Source organism: Amphiura filiformis, chromosome 2 (genome assembly GCF_039555335.1).
Source record: "Amphiura filiformis chromosome 2, Afil_fr2py, whole genome shotgun sequence".
Taxonomy (NCBI): domain Eukaryota; kingdom Metazoa; phylum Echinodermata; class Ophiuroidea; order Amphilepidida; family Amphiuridae; genus Amphiura; species Amphiura filiformis.
The window spans coordinates 36,203,260-36,220,502 of record NC_092629.1 but is presented as its reverse complement, the minus strand read 5'-3'; the positions used below and the strand labels follow the sequence as shown (position 1 = coordinate 36,220,502).

General features: G+C 36.9%; 1 protein-coding gene across 1 annotated transcript in view; it reads left to right on the top strand.

Annotated features, from left to right (window-relative positions):
- The first annotated feature begins 214 nt into the window (after window positions 1-214).
- Window positions 215-17,243, top strand: part of LOC140146158 (putative N-acetylated-alpha-linked acidic dipeptidase) — a 49,911-nt gene continuing 32,882 nt past the window's right edge. Inside the window, exon 1 of the mRNA XM_072167916.1 lies at window positions 215-517. Coding sequence (XP_072024017.1) covers window positions 312-517 — 206 coding nt within the window. The 5' untranslated portion in view covers window positions 215-311. The remainder of the gene's footprint in view (window positions 518-17,243) is intronic.

Below are 17,243 nucleotides of genomic sequence, written 5' to 3'. Positions count from 1 at the left end.
ACACTTACGTATACTGCGGCAACAAAATACACAACAACTGTAAAATAAATTACATAATTATGTCGGTTTCTCTATTTATGGCAGCGATGGCACGATATAATAAATGTCCAACGCTATCGCGCACAAACTTGCACCGGCAACACTGGTCCCAAATTTGAGTCTCTAAATTGAATTATGTGAAACAGGGAACGTTTGAACGTTTGACTTTGACTGATCCCACTTTGCAAACCCGTACCAAGGGCACAAAACATATCGCAGCAGCAGGGTAGGGTCATCTGTCAATACATTTAGCAAAATCTCAATTATTTGCAATGGGGACGGCAGCAGCAACCAAAAAACGCCCTTTCATATTACTGGGAATCCTGTGTCTTATCATAGGGTTTGTTATAGGGATATTGATAGGGTTTTTATCTTCATCAAGAGGGGGCGGACAAAATGGAGAGCGAGCTGAAGATAACACCATCAGTGACAAACTTCTAGCTGCTATAGATAAGGAGCAAATTCGGGAAAATCTCAGGTAAGTCATGATTTGTGAATAGGGCTTAGGGCCTATAATATAAGCCCTATAGCTACTACTTATAGGCCTACTAGCAATCGGGTCAAAACGTGCATCCTTTTATACGTAAGGATTCCAAATATATTTAGGCCTAATATAGCTGAGCTTACATTTAGTTCCTAGTCCGAGGTTGCTCAGACTGATATTCTCCAAAATAATACTTGGACGGACGTCAGAGCGGAGTGCAGAAAGCTAGAGGAATTCAACTAATTATGTTGGGTTCCATGCCTGGCTTTCTCGGCTGAATTTTGGTGAAATAGCAAATGCCCATTGACCACTCCATAAAAAGAAAAAGCTCAAATAGCCCATGTTTTTTTTTTTTTGTTTGTTTTTTTTGTTTTAAAAAAAAATATATATAGGGGGCCTACACAATCATGATGGTCAATATATAGAGGTATGTTTATATTGGTCAATATACCTATTGAGCTTTCCGGATATCAATAAATGTATGTATGGAAGTACTACATCTCGGTACACACCCAGCTGAAAATGGGGCCAAAGTATTAACATACATTTTTAAAGCACAAGTATTCAAACTAATTTCCAAGAAATTGATTTTATTGCTTCAGTGTCATGATTCATACTAGTAATTTTCAGTTTTGAAACCATGGTAACGCCATGATTCCAGGGCATGATTCAATGGCAAATTGATTTTGTCAATTATGCTTGGAAAACTTTCAAGATATGGCCGTATACATCCGGGAAATATAGTACATGTATAAACACAATGCAGGGGAAAGAAGAATTACGCATCGCACACTGTATCACAATAAAATATGAAATTACTAATGTGAACATAACATGCGAAACTTTATTTAAGACAAAATGGATCGAAATTCATTAAATTATGTCAAAATGTAATGTAAACTTTTTTTTCTTCCAGATTTTGACATGTCTTGAATTTTGGAGGCTCATTTTTGTAACAATTCCTGCCAAATTAATGCAACCTATGATGAGTTTGATTTTTTTTTCATATTAAGAATGGAATGTTTGTGCATGCACTGAGCATGTTCTTTTAGAGATTGCATAAAAAAGTGTGACAATTTAATTTAAGAAATTGATTGAGGTATTTGTATAATGATGCCACGTAAGGCATGATTCAACGGTAAAAGTGCATTGCTTCCTAGGGTAGTACAGGGTGTCCCATAAAAAATTACCGGGTGAATGAAATTTGACATAAGTCGAGAAATAGACGTAGACGTTGGAATCACAAAATTTAAAATGTAGCGCGTAGCTCATTTTACCATGCATCATAATATGATGCACGGTATGATGTACGGTAAATACGGTAAATTTTATTTGATTCCGTTGACTAGTTGCAAAGAAATTAATGATTACATCAATGCAGTTCATTCCAAGTTTGATCATCAGGCGCTTTATTCATACTCGCTCACCCCTTCCTAAAATTTGTTTATCTCATTACATTTACTCCTCATTATCTATTTAATAATATGTCAGTGTTATGTTATTCATACTTTCCCTGAAGATGAACAACAGTTTGTCTGAGAAAACTTTGATTTCTGCAATTGGAAGCTTGGTAGCTTTGATTCTTTTTGTTATCATGGTTATGCAAATATGTTATATTTTAACTTTCCAAAGAACATTTGGGCCAAGAATGACAATGATCAAGTGCTTACAGCTTTACGTGTGATTTTTGATATCATGCATCATCATCATGTTGAAATTTTAAAAGATTTAAAGTTTGCATTACCATTTCTTGGAAATATTCCAAACACATTTAATGTGCATGAGAAAACCCCGGGAGAAAACTTTGTAGCCAGGTGGAATAACAAGTAGGCCTACTGAGCATCTTCTTACTCGCAAGCTTTCATTTTCAATATCGTGCCGACGGTGCAGGTTTTCAAATTTGAACAAAACCTAATCAAATGTTTTGCATTGAATGATTTATCTTTCAAACTTGGAACGAAGTGAATTAACGCATGCATTATATAATCGCTAATTTCTTCCCAATCAGTCAGCCGATTCAAGTAAAATTAGTGTATAATATGCATAATAAGATGGGCTACGCACTGGTTTAAAAAAAAAAAATTTGGATTCTAATGCCTATTTCTCGACTTATGACCAAATTTATTTACCCGGTGATTTTTTTATGGGACACACTGTATAGCTCCAAGCGTAATAAAGCGTTTTAAGATATTGATACGATTTGATAGGTCATACCAGGAAACTTTCGGATCCATACACCAATGGATAGTCTAAATATATAAGTTGGAATGTACTACCAGGTCAATGTTAAACCGTTTGGGAATTACATCCACGGCCTGTAGCATTTTATACTCAAGTTTCAGGTTTTCACACCAAAGTTGTCCAAATGAAATACTTCAAGTTCAACAGGCAGGATCAAGAGGTGGTTAGCGTGCCGACATATGTATGGAGTTACTAATTAGACCTATGAACCAGGGGGAGGGGTCTCAGCCCCCTAATTTTGGTGCGGGCTCGAATACCCTTCAATGGTTCAACCCCAGTAATTCCAGGTAGTTAGTGAAGTAAAAATGTGTGATTTAATACCGAAAATTGGTGGGTTTTTTTACTCTTTTTGCCAAATTTTCAGATAGTGGGAATCCTCTTCCCTCGGGCACCCATCAACAAATTTAGTTTGGGCAGCCAGCCCTCTGATGTTGAAAATCATCCTTTACCACTGTCATGATTGTATTGTAATGTATAAAAATACAAATTTTTGAGGAATGGCTTTGAAGTTAACATTATACGTCATTAAAATTGCCATATTTAAATGCGATTTTTTCACATGGCAAATATCACCAAAAAAGAACATTTTCAGTATTTGAAAACACAAGTTAACAAAATAAAGGCAAGGAAAAGTGTTTTTAACCATTTAAATTTTTTTTTTTAACATTTAAAAATGCTAAAAAAGACCCAAAAAACAAAGACTTACCCAGCAATTAACACAAAACATTTTACAGAAAACGTTTAAGTAATGTTATACATGTTAAATAAAGGATAAAACGTTTTAACAACATTTAGAGAACATTTTCAAAACGTTCTAACCTAATGTTATTAAGTATAAAAAATATTTTGCCAAAATGATTGCTAGAAAACATTTTGCAATACTAGTAATATTTTTAAAATGTTGTTGTTATGTTTTTTCATGTATAAAACCTTTTAAAAATGTTTTCATGGCCTTTATACAAACAATGCGCTTAAATGAATGTTATAAACGTATCAGGACAGACACCTACAAGTATTATAATGCTCATCTTGTATTATCGCAACAGTCAAGCCCGTATAGGGCCTACGCATGAATTTTTGGAGAGGCGGACACTTCCAAAAAGTGGACATTTTTAATGTAAAGTGCGCTTAACCCCCTTTTGCCCTTTCTTGAGCAAAAGGGGGGGGGCCTATGTGAATATTACTATATTTTGTGGGGTACTGTCGCACCTTCCCCCCCCCCCCACCCTCTTGTTTACGCGCACGGGCCACTGGCAATTTAGTTCAGAATTAGGCGACTCATAGGCTGGCCCTGGTCGCAACCATACGCATTATATTAAATTAAAATACGCACATATCTTAAAAGATTTCATAATATTGTTCTTAATCTTATTTTTTTTCTTTTTAACTACAGTGTAATATTTGTTACAATTTGTATAGGAAGATTGTCAACATGGGGGGGGGGGGACTGAAAAATTGGTGGGCCACCATGGGGGTGGGGGAGTCAGAATATTTTGCAAATATAGGTCACAAACACCCATTTTATCACCATTTTTTAACTTCACCTAGGAGAATTGGGGGGGGGCTGAAAGGTATTCAAGCCCCGCCCCAAAATGATTGAGCTGGACCCCCCCTCCAGGCCCCGGTTTCTAAGCCTATGTCAGGGCATGTTGACTTAATATGCTACTAAATTACTCTCTAAATGTAGGCCTACATCGAGTTGAACGAATGGGAAAAGAGTCGAGAGTGAAAGAGTGAAATGGAGGACAACCCCTTAAATTTAACTCATACTCTCAAAAGAATGAATATAGCGTAAGCATATTTACTTTTTTTTTTTCATTTTAGAGTGTTTTCTACTCCAAAACGGGTTGTCCTTGAAAGAGTGGAAATTCACTCTTTTACATAAAAAAATAAGCTACTCATAATTTATTTAGGCCGATAATTTCGAGACATGAGCATGATCACAGGGATCCTGCTATAACATTGATTGAAAATGTCAGCAAGGTCAGACAGACTTTCAACTTGAACATGATGAATTGGCTAAACTTTACTATACCCTACCACATTTGGCCGTCGCCGAAGCTACCCTAGTTTTAGCCCTGCTACACCGACGGCGAGAAACTCAATGATATGATTACATTGAATGATGTATGGATTAACTCAGTGCAATAAATAAATCACTTAATTCAGCAAATTAAATAAACGAACGAGAGAGATTCAAAACAACATTGTAGTAATTTAATTAATAATGCCACTATACAATGAAGAAGAGGAACATTAGTAAATTTTAAATTTAATTAATTGCTTTGCTTCCCATAATCAGCCAGGAATCATAAATCGGCATAATGATCGGTTTCCATTCATTAATTATCTTATTTAAAGAAGAGATAAATAATTATTAATTAACTTAAAACATTAAATAAAAACATTAACTTTAAACAATACTCTGTCATTAATTACCGTATAATATGTAAATTATGATGCACACGAGGAAGGTTACCGTTGTTGCAGGGCTACAGCGACTTCGCCGTTTGATAATTAATCAATTAATTAACGTTCTTAAACAATCAACTTTTATCAATATTCAGTCATTAATGTTATCATGGTTATGCCCATGAGGAAGGTTATCGTTGTTGCAGGGCTACAGCGACATCGCCGTTGATAATTAATGAATTAATTAACAAACAAACAAACAAACAAACAAACTTGATAAATATTCACCCATTAATGCGATGCCTATGAGGAAGGTTATCGTTGTTGCAGGGCTACAGCGACATCGCCGTGTGAACTTTGAACAACAATTTCTCAACAACCCTACTACAGATTTCCATGATTTTTGTACCAAATTTCTTCTTTTTAAAAGACCTTGCTAAGTATAGGCCTAAATGATAAATATTATCATGATTTCACGTTGTTCATAAAGCGCCCCTACCACTCACAAGCTTTACGTTACATTGACCGCATTCTTACGTTCAATACAAATCTGAATAAAGATGGACGATAACAGTTCTGTTTCATTCACAATGTTTTGTTGAACTTGTAAAAGAAATGTCTTATGATGCTTATTTTTTCACCTAATTAGTCGGGACTGTATGACCATTTTCTTCTTAATTAACTTTTCAGTGCTCACGGTCCTGATTTTATTTATAACAAAGTTGCAAAGTATGAAATCACATAAACCAGTGTATACGTCGTTCATAAAAGGCCCCAACCAGTGATAACCAGGTGCAAAAGTTCTGTTTCTTCTTAATTAACTTTTCAGTGGTCACGGTCCTGTTTTTATTTATAATATCTGGAAATTATGAAATCACATAAACCAGTGTTACGTCGTTCATAAAATGCCCCAACCAGTGACAACCAGGTGCAAACTAAGTTATGTGCATTATGCGCTTACCAATGACAACTTCTTTATATAAATAAAAGGAAGGTTGCCCATCTTGTGCGCGAGTGTTCTCCGAATTGCCTAAACTTTCGGCTTTGATTTAGTGGTATATTGATCGGGTACATATTGCCATTTTTCCATCGGACATTCGTTTTTGCAAAAATTGATGGTAACTAAGAGAATAACATAAAAAACTGTCGTGTTGCTATGCAAAATCGCATGCAGTGGCATTGTGGGTAATAAGGACAGTGTGAACCGCGTAATAATATTTCCATTAAAAAACCATACGCAGAGCAACATTGCCCTGTTTTCTACCAACTGCGAGGTGGCCAAGAAATGATTCAGGCTATCTAGATGCACAACATCGCGTACTTTAAAAATGATCTTACGAGCTTTTCGCCCCTACGCAGAGCTACGCACCCCATTTTCCGCCACTGCACCGAAGTTGGCAGCCAAGAGATTAATACCCCGTTTACACTGGACAAAAGACGTAATCGAATTCACTAAAGTCGTAATCGACTTAAGTCGTATCATAAGTGTAAACAGGTACAGTCGTAATTAGTCGTAATTCAAAAGTCGTAATTCCAAAGATGACTTGTATCATCATTCATTTCAAGTGAATTCGAATAAGTCGTCATTAATTACGACTTTTCGCTAATGTAAACGAACACGTCATTTGAATTCGTGTTTACCTCCGTAACGAGTGACCCCGGCGACGTCACTTCCGGTTTTCATACTGATCACCGTGGTAACGTTAATGAACTTGATTGATTGCTGTTTGTTTATCGCCCGGTTTACCGATTACACGGCTTGTTGAAACACAAATCAAATAAAAGCATTTCTAGAATTTTTGTTTGCGCATAATACCGTATCTGTGTTTGTGGCGACACCATCATGCCCCCATCATGTTGTTGTTGTTTATGATGAGCGTGACGCAACGATGACCCCTGACCGGAAGCTATACGAATTACGATGCACGGGGCGTAAGCAAGGGAATTCGATTTTCACTGAATGCGAACTTGAAATCGAATTAAGTCGATGCAGTGTAAACACCCACCAAACGAATTAATTTGCGGTCGTAATTCAAAATACGGCTTAAGTCGATTACGACTTTCGCCCAATGTAAACGGGGTATAAGGCTACGTCGCATGAATTTTATTATTCATTCTAGGCCTATGAATCGTCGTTTAGTTTTACAGCCAAATTCATACGGGAGATTGAGGAATATACGGGGAACGCATTGCACTTTCTTTGGTTGAAAACTGTCAAGACCAAGAATTGGCCTCAAAATCAGCGAAAATATGGTTAAAACCGGGGTTTTCCCGGGATTTTTTGTTGTCAAAACTCAGTGGTAGCGTCGCAGTACCGTAACTAACTGGCAGCAGCGCGTTGGCGTTAGTACGTCGGCGTACTGAGCAATGTGACGCGCACGTACGGGGTGCATAATATGCACAGACCAACTTTCCGTGCCAGAGAAATAGAAAAGAAAAGAAAGGAAGACAAAACTGAAAAGGTAGGCCTATGGATGGGTCGGGTTGTGGATCTCAAAATCAGCGAAAATATGGTTAAAACCGGGGTTTTCCCGGGATTTTTGTTGTGGTAGCGCCGCAGTACCGTAACTAACTGGCAGCAGCGCGTTGGCGTTAGTACGTCGGCGTACTGAGCAATGTGACGCGCACGTACGGGGTGCATATAATATGCACAGACCAACTTTCCGTGCCAGAGAAATAGAAAAGAAAAGAAAGGAAGACAAAACTGAAAAGGTAGGCCTATGGATGGGTCGGGTTGTGGATTATATGCATGGTACTGGATTCGGTTAAGAGATTACCCGCCAAGATGATAAAAAATCGTGAGGATACGAGAAAAAAAAAAAAGCCAAAACTAAAAGGAGAAATGTAAGAAATGGTAGATTTATAAAATAATGCATGGGAACGGGCTCAATAAATGAATAACATGGAAACGGAAATCACAAGCTAAGCAGCATGGGAACAAAATAGACATATGCAAAAGAAACTGAAGAGAAAGAAAGGAGCTAAATGAATTTTAAAAAAATAAAAAATAAAGAAGAAGACAAAAAAGGTATGGGTAGGCCTATTATACGGGTTATGGTTACAGTAACTAAATGAAACGGGGGCAAACTAAAGAGGGAAAGAAAGAAACTAATCAGGAAAAATTAAGGGGGAAAAAAGTTAAAATTAGAAAACTAATCAGGAAAAATAAGAAAAATAAATAACAACTGAAGGAAACGGGAAATCACAAGCTAAGCAGCTAATAAAAATGAAGCTATAAAGGGAAACGTATAAGAAAGGATAGATTTAGAAAATAATGGGAATGGGGTTAGACCTAGATAGTTAAATAACATGGAAACGGAAAAACACAAGCTAAATAGCATTTTGTTTTAATGGAAACAGGGACAGGTTTAGAAAAATAAAATTTACCTTTCAATGATTCTACCTTTTCAGTAATTCCTCCTGTTTTAGTGATCGCTCCCATTTACTCATCTAGCGGGGACCCGCGCGAAGCGCGGGTATCCTGTAGTAACTTAATATTTGCTCTTGTCAACAAACAAGCAATTCCCCATTTCACAAGTGCATCATATCATTCCTCTTCATTACACTAGCAGTCACCCGTCTTTCGCGGTTCGTAAATAAATACAATTTATGAATTTTGCAAAATGCATCACCACCCTCCAAGTTTTAATTTTATTGCGAACAATTTTATCAACTTCCTATTACCGATTGATCAGTCGTTTTATTTCATTCATTTTAATCAACTTCTTCTTTGTTGCCCCCCCCCCGTGTTGTCCCATATCCTCCCGTTCTTTCCACTGTTCCCCCCTTAGCTCACATTCCTCTTCTCCGCTCCGCTCTGCCTCTTATCATGGTCAACCCATGGCACCCATGCACTCTCCTCACTCATTTTGATTTTGATTTTCGCGTGCTTAATATTCCCACTTGCTTTAGAGGCAGCGTGTTGACGCGATGTCGCGAGATGACGCGAACTAAATGATACGCGTTTTGTTGTTTGACGCGGCGTGTTGATATGCGAAGACGCAGTATTTGTTTGTTTGACGCGATGTAGTTTTTCACTGTTAAAATAAAATTAAACAAGTTGTTTAAAATTTTAAACAACCACAAGTTACCAGGTGAATCGCTCAATAGTTGTTTAAAATTAAACAACTCAAAATTGTTTAATTATTAAACAGTTTGTTGTTTAAAATGTTGACCAAGATTTAAACAACTGTTGTTTAGTGGTATAATTAAACAACTTAGTTGTGTAAGCCTAGATTAAACAACAGTGTTTAAATTGTAAACGGTTGTTTAAAGAAGGTTGTTTAAAAATATTTTTTTATTCACTGAATGTTGTTTACGTTTTATCAAACATTTTACTTGTATGTGTACACGTTTTACATTGAAATCGTTCGCTATTCTATGTATACATGCTGCTGCTAAAACTGAATGTGATTTTGTGATCTGTGTGGTAAAAAAACTGAGCATAATATTGCTGATGTTAACTATAAGCTTACCTGTACAAGCATACTGTATCTTACAACACAGTAAGCTTACAGGCATAGTATCAATTTTTTAACCACATGTGGATCACAAAATTGCTTCCAGTTTGTGCACAGCAAACATTTACATAAATAGAGAGCGATACAGGCCTAAAACTTGTACACTTGCTGTATAAAGTTCAATAAAATTCCTTCGCTTCTCTCCACACATGCATGCTTGTCAAAACGGCCATCTTGGATTATGCAAATAATATTAAACAACTCGATGTTTAAAATGCCGATTTGGCGGTAAATTAGCATTTTTAAACAACTCTGTTTAAATTGATTATTTTGCCTTTTCATTTGTTGTTGTTTAAAACAATCAAGCTCCAATTTTTGATTTTGAACAACTCTGTTTACTTTTCTGAACAACATTCTTTTAAACAGCAAAATTTTAAACAGTGTTCTAACAGTGAATTAGGCGGACATGGTAACTGATGCTCACTATTTTAAGGTCCCTGGATATTTTTAAAACTAATTTTGCTCATTTTTAGACTTTAATCACTAAGATTTTTAAAAATCAGGTGAATATGCAGCGTAACTCGGGGAATGATTCGGTTTGCAAAAGTGAAATTTGCAGTTGCAGCACCACCGTTCGAGTTTTTATCACGAAAAGTTTTGCAACTCGGTAATTTGTTATAGATTTAGTTGATCAAGTCATTACAAAATACGCAAAAAGTCTAGCTTTGCGCCGTCGCTGTAGCACAGCAACAACGATAGCTTCGCGCCGTCGGTGTAGCCCAGTAAAAAGGTATAGCTTTGCGCCGTCGCTGTAGCATGGCAACAGCGATACCTTCCCGCCGTCGGTGTAGCCCAGTAAAAAGGTATAGCTTCGCGCCGTCGCTGTAGCACGGCAACAGCGATACCTTCGCGCCGTCGGTGTAGCCCCGTAAAAAGGTATAGCTTCGCGCCGTCGCTGTAGCACGGCAACAGCGATACATACCTCCCCTACATTCATTTGGTGACATGACCAAATAAGGTACACCTCAGTGCCACCGGTGTTAGCATATGAAAATAGGTATACCTTCGCGTCCTTGATTTATCCCCTCGAAAAGTCTAGCTTTGCGCCGTCGCTGTAGCACAGCAACAACGACACCTTCGCGCCGTCGGTGTAGCCCATTGAAAAGGTATAGCTTCGCGCCGTCGCTGTAGCACGGCAACAGCGATACCTTCGCGCCGTCGGTGTAGTCCTGCTAGCTTTGCGCCGTCGCTGTAGCACAGCAACAACGATAGCTTCGCGCCGTCGGTGTAGCCCAGTCAAAAGGTATAGCTTTGCGCCGTCGCTGTAGCACGGCAACAGCGATACCTTCCCGCCGTCGGTGTAGCCCAGTAAAAAGGTATAGCTTCGCGCCGTCGCTGTAGCACGGCAACAGCGATACCTTCGCGCCGTCGGTGTAGCCCCGTAAAAAGGTATAGCTTCGCGCCGTCGCTGTAGCACGGCAACAGCGATACATACCTCCCCTACATTCATTTGGTGACATGACCAAATAAGGTACACCTCAGTGCCACCGGTGTTAGCATACGAAAATAGGTATACCTTCGCGTCCTCGATTTATCCCCTCGAAAAGTCTAGCTTTGCGCCGTCGCTGTAGCACAGCAACAACGACACCTTCGCGCCGTCGCACAGTGGGCCAGGTCAAAGTAAAAGTGTGCCAAAACCCTACTTTAGTGACTTTCAATGTTCGATTTTTTTTCATGTGATTTGGAAAGATAATGAACCTAAGAATATTTTCTGAAAATATTTCACCACTGGTTTGTTCTTTAAGGTGGTATTTTTTATAATAAACACGCGAAATCGCCACAATCTGCTTCTTATTAGAAAAATCATGATTTGGGGTAAAATTCTATAATTTTGTTTTGACATTTCTGATTCATTTATGCTTTCACAGCTATTTGAGAAACTATTTGTAGAATATAACAATAGGATATGAAGAATGTGAAAACCTTCAGGGAATTAAATATTTTGGCTTAAACGTCCTCGAAACTAAGGAAATATTACATTTTAACAAATTTGATCTCGGAAGATTAGATTCCCGTCGATTCCCGCCTTAAAACTTATACAGGCACATTCAGAAAAGTTTCATCTTTGTGGTGGTACCAAATTCAGTTGCAGCTTTTTGCAGTCTTCTGCAGTGGAGTCAGTTTTATGAGGCCCTGTGCCAGTAAAACTGGCCACAAAACCGGGCCACAAAAGCGTAAATTCAGGTGAAAAGAGATGTACCGCGCTGCAGCATGTACAAACATCTGGAGATGCACAGTGTTCTATTAATAGCTTGATGGGAGACAAATCTCCGTACAACCTCCGTATAGAGATGGATAAAGTTTAACAAACTTTTAAATACAATAGTAGGCCTATAATTTAACATTGAATTTACCGATTTAATATTAAATCTGCGAATTAAATATCAAATCTGCGAATTTTAAATTTATAATTAATTAATTCACAGATTTAATATTAAATTGGCAGATTTAAAATTTATTTTGCAAATGTTATATTTAATTCGAAATTTTCATATTTAATTCTTGAATTTAATATTTAATTCGCAGATTTAATATTTAATTCGCAGATTTAACATTTAATTCGCTAATTGAATATTTAATTCGCAAATTTAATATTAAATTCGCAAATATTAAATTTGCAGATGAAATATATAATTCGCAGATTTAATATCAAATCTGCGAATTTAATATTAAATTCAAGAATTAAATATAACATTTGTAAATTAAATATCAAATCTGCGAATTAAATATAAAATCCATGAATTTAATATAAATTTCGCGAATTAAATTTCAAATCTGCGAATTCAATGTTATATCTGTGAATTTAATATTAAATAAATTAAATATTAAATCTACGAATTTAATATTCGGCGAATTATATATTATATTAGATTCGTTAATTAAATATTAAATTCGTGAATTAAATTAATAAGTTTTAACATCCGGGATGGGGTCTCCCATTGCCATGGTATACGTATATGACTTGCCTTTTGGGGTGCTTTTCGCCATTTTTGTAAAGCGATGGGTGGGTTTTGAGGCGATTCTGGCCCACTGTGCGTCGGTGTAGCCCATTGAAAAGGTATATAGCTTCGCGCCGTCGCTGTAGCACGGCAACAGCGATACCTTCGCGCCGTCGGTGTAGTCCTGTAAAAAGGTCTAGCTTTGCGCCGTCGCTGTAGCACGGCAACAACGATACCTTCCTCCACCACACTCATTTGCTAATATGACAACTTTAACTATTAGGCCTACATAAGGTGCACCTTTGCACCGTCGGTGTAGCCTTACGGAAATAGGTCTACCTTACCGCCGTCGGTGTAGGCCCCTCATAAAAGGTCTAGCTTCGCGCCGTCGCTGTAGCACGGCAACAGCGATACCTTTGCGGCGTCGCTGTAGCACAGCAACAACGATACCTTCATTCACCATCACATCATTATTCAATATATGATACTTAACGTATTTACTCCATGAAATAAATGCTACTCATTCTTAATCAAACCACTCATTAACAATTAACATTCCTCTTATCAATATAACTTTAATCACTATTAACAATCATTGTTAATTACTTACAACAACCCTCTTATCCCTCACACTCATTATTATTATGTCATAATTATTAATTAGCTACCATCATAATAATTAGAATTATATAATCATTCATAATCAATTACAATCGGCCTCTTATACGTCACACTAATTATAATTATATCATGCTTATTAACATCATCTTTTGATGCGGTCATCACTTTTACTTGAGTACATTAAAATCTATTACGCATAATTAATACTTCTGAGCCATTATATAATGCAATATAGTTATTTCATTATGCTTAAATTAAATTCAAATGACATTACTATTATCTAGAAGTAACCACAATAATATAATCGTACTATCACTTATTACCTTGATAAATGCAAACTTCATTTAGTCAAACGCCGACATACTTTATTAAAAACCTGACTCATATAACCTCTAACTTAATTTAAATCTATCCCATTAATAAGTAATTCACGCCGACGTCGGTGTAGTTTTACAAAGAAAGGTGTAGCTTCGCGGCGCCGTCGATGTGGTAGGGTATTCTAAAGGTACTCCGATGAATTTTGTATCTTTTGCTAAAGTCATTGCATTGGCATACATACCGGTACATGTATACTGACAAATTCGCCAAAAGTCCGATTCAGAATCCACATTGGGAATTGGGTATATATACGCCTATGGCCATGCGTTTTGAACTGAACACCCAAAAAGGGTGGTGGTGTCACACTTTTCGCCTCGATCGTTTTGTTTTTTGAGCATATCTTTGAAAGTAAAGAAGCTATGGCAATAAATTTGGTACCAAATGAAAGCTAATATATTAATGATGAACTATGGAAAGTTACATGAAGGTATCTTGAACAGAAGCAGAATGGCATTCAATCCAATGACCCAAGTCAGGGGTGATGGTGGCAGCGGCTCATGTGGCAGCGGCTCACCATGTACAAACTCAATGGGAAATTTCATTTTTGGTGCCTCGCAGTGCAAAAATGTTGAAATTTTCTTTAAAAACTAGTGTATCAATAAATTTGGTATCAAAAGAAAGCTGACATTGTTATCTGAACTTTTATTCTGTAACATAGTTGAAACAATAAACTGCCTTGAGCTAATCTTAAGGGCAAGTGCTTTGAACTCGACATCTAAAATGGGTGAGTGGTGTCACATTTTTCACTGTGGTCATTAGTTTTTTTAATGTATCATTGGAATAAAAAAAGATTTGATAGTAAATTTGGTATCAAATGACAGCTACACCACCAATTATTAATTATGGAAAGGTGTCAATAAGATATCTATGGATATCTATAATCTATATCTATGGCTAAGGCAGGGGTGGTGGAGCGGGGCACTCTGCACAAAATTGTAAGCGAAGTTTTCATTTTGGGAGCCTCGTAGTCGGTGTACAAATGTGTTGCTATTTTCCTTTAAAATGAGTGTTTATCAATAAATTTTGTATCAAAAGAAAGCTGACATTATTATCTACACTTTTATTTTGTTAATTTAGTTAAAATAGTTAGCTGCTTTAGGGTATATGATAGGCCATTGTTCTCCAAGACAAGAAGAAAAATTAATTCTGTTTTGGTCACTTTTTGAAGGGTTGTATCATTTTACAAAAGTGTTAACCCCCATACATTTATATATGGCAGGAAAGCCCTTACTCTGATCTATTAGAAAATGACATGAAATAAGATGCAGGGGTAGCACAGAAATGTTAGTGACATTATACCCCTGTGCCACTGTCAGTTGATATTTTTTCTCATTCACATAAATGTAGCATTAGAACCTTACATCTGACAGTGTTTCGGAGTATCTTGTTGGATTCCTTGTTCAATTTCCTTTCAGAAAATGTATACTTTTATCATGCTGGGGGGTATGGTTTGAAAAATATGGGCATTTGAAGGTGAAAGAGTGTCGCGAATTTCAAAAATCAGTGTGTGACGAAAAGTCGGCGAGGTAAAAACGCATGGCCATATAGAACAGGGTGTCATTGGGTATTGAGCAGGTCAATCTTCTGCTTGTTCTTCTTCGGATTATTTCGTCAAACAATGCTATTAGTGCCAGACGCTTGCATCAATATCGACGAAACTTGGCCACAAGAAGCACTGACCCAATCTCCTTTTAAGTTGTATACAGTTCGGGTGAAAGGTCATGTAGGGGTTATTAGAAGTCATTATGTGAAAATCTTAAAATGCTACTATAGTGCCTGGCGCTCAAATTTGCTGAAATAACGAATTTAATTAGTTTCTGCATTATTTTGTGGCATCTGATGATACAATTTTAGAAAATAGGTGGTCATTGGTATAGTCTAAAGTGACGAGTTTTCCATGTCACGGAAAAACGGACAAATTCACGGAATTTAAAAATACACGGAAAACACGAAAATTCGCGGAAAACGTGCTTTTCCTTGAGAAAAATAAAAATGATGAAAAATAATGAAAACGTGAGGTAAAAATAATGAAAATGAAATGCGTCTTCAAATATATCAGGCTTAAAACACTGAACTGAAAAGATACTGCAAGTTATTTCTTTTTACCCCGATTTTTAGTGGAATTTTGTCTTCAAAACCACACACGGAAAGTCGCGGAATTCGGTGTTTTAAATCACGGAAAACTTGCCATGCATTCTGGTATAGTCGGACCTAAAAATATGGGTATATGAGTTTTAAGAAAAGGCTTCATCAGATATATTCAACTTCAAAAAGGGGGCCGATTGACAGACATATACCGTCACTTAAAAATATTTTTTGACGATGTTTGACACATTTTCTAGGGCTATAAGAAACTGTGCCATAGAGGTCGTCACGGGCAAAAGCTGGGGGCATACAAGGACAAGTTCAATTCTAAGATCTTGAACAAATAAAAGTTATTTTCTATAAATTTTGTGCGAGCTTTGAAAGAAATCCTTGGTATTTGAGTAAAGAGCCTTCGGCAACTGAAACTCCCTTTACTGTTACACTCCGACTAAACCCCGTCTCTGCGAGCTTCTGCGTTCAGTAGAGCAGTCAAGTTTTTCAAAATACGTGCCAAAAAGTGAAAAACAAATAAAAAACTTTCAAAGTTGCCGTTTCTACTAATAATAAACAATGTCATGATGGCAAAATGTCAAACTTTAATAGTAAATAACTAAATAAACAAGTAGGCCAAATACATAAATAAATAAGGGGTTAGGCCTGTATCATCAAGCAATTTTGGCACGCTCTAAAAAAGGCTTAGGAAAACACTACAGAAATGTTCAAATATGTTTCCTGCTCGCTACGCTCATAGGTTATCAGACCAAATAAAAAAGCTTTGCAAATTGGTATCTCAAACATTTCTGACATGTGTAAAGGGGAGGGGGATATTTTGGCAAGCCGGCGGGAATGGGGGACGGGGCTAGAGGGGGCGACCAATTTTGGCGACCCATTTGAAAATTTTACCCCCTTTAGGCTCGTAATTATGACTACGATTATTGCAGAGCCCCTAACAACTGTATAGGGCCTATTCATTTATAGATGATGTCTGATGATGATGAATGATGACGATGACGATGATGATGACGATGACGATGATGATGATGATGATGATGATGAATATATATTAAAATTTGCTTTGAAAACAGCCTCGTTCTTTGATCTGCGTTTTTAAACAGTTTTCCCATTTTGGTCATTTTTCCATTTTAAAAATTCTAACTAAAATCAAAACCCTTTAAAATCGCGCTTTGCAGACAGAGAATTAAAGATTTAATCATCACTCGGACAATAGCAAGTGAGACTGCCTCAGTCAAGTTCACGTACACAATACATGACTACAAAGACATAATAGTTCGGGATAATCGCCTTAAATCCAGCAAAGTCACCTGGACAAAGGACAAAGTCATTGTAAATACACTTAGTACCGTAAAATGGGGTAACTTTGGGCACTTTTCAGAGTTTTTAAACCACTGCTTCCAAACAAAACCCATTACATTTATAATTATCTCTTTTTTTATGACATTAGGGTTCCATTCTACACCTTGAAGTTGAAAAAGATTTTTAAATAATTTTGTAAGGGTGCCCTAG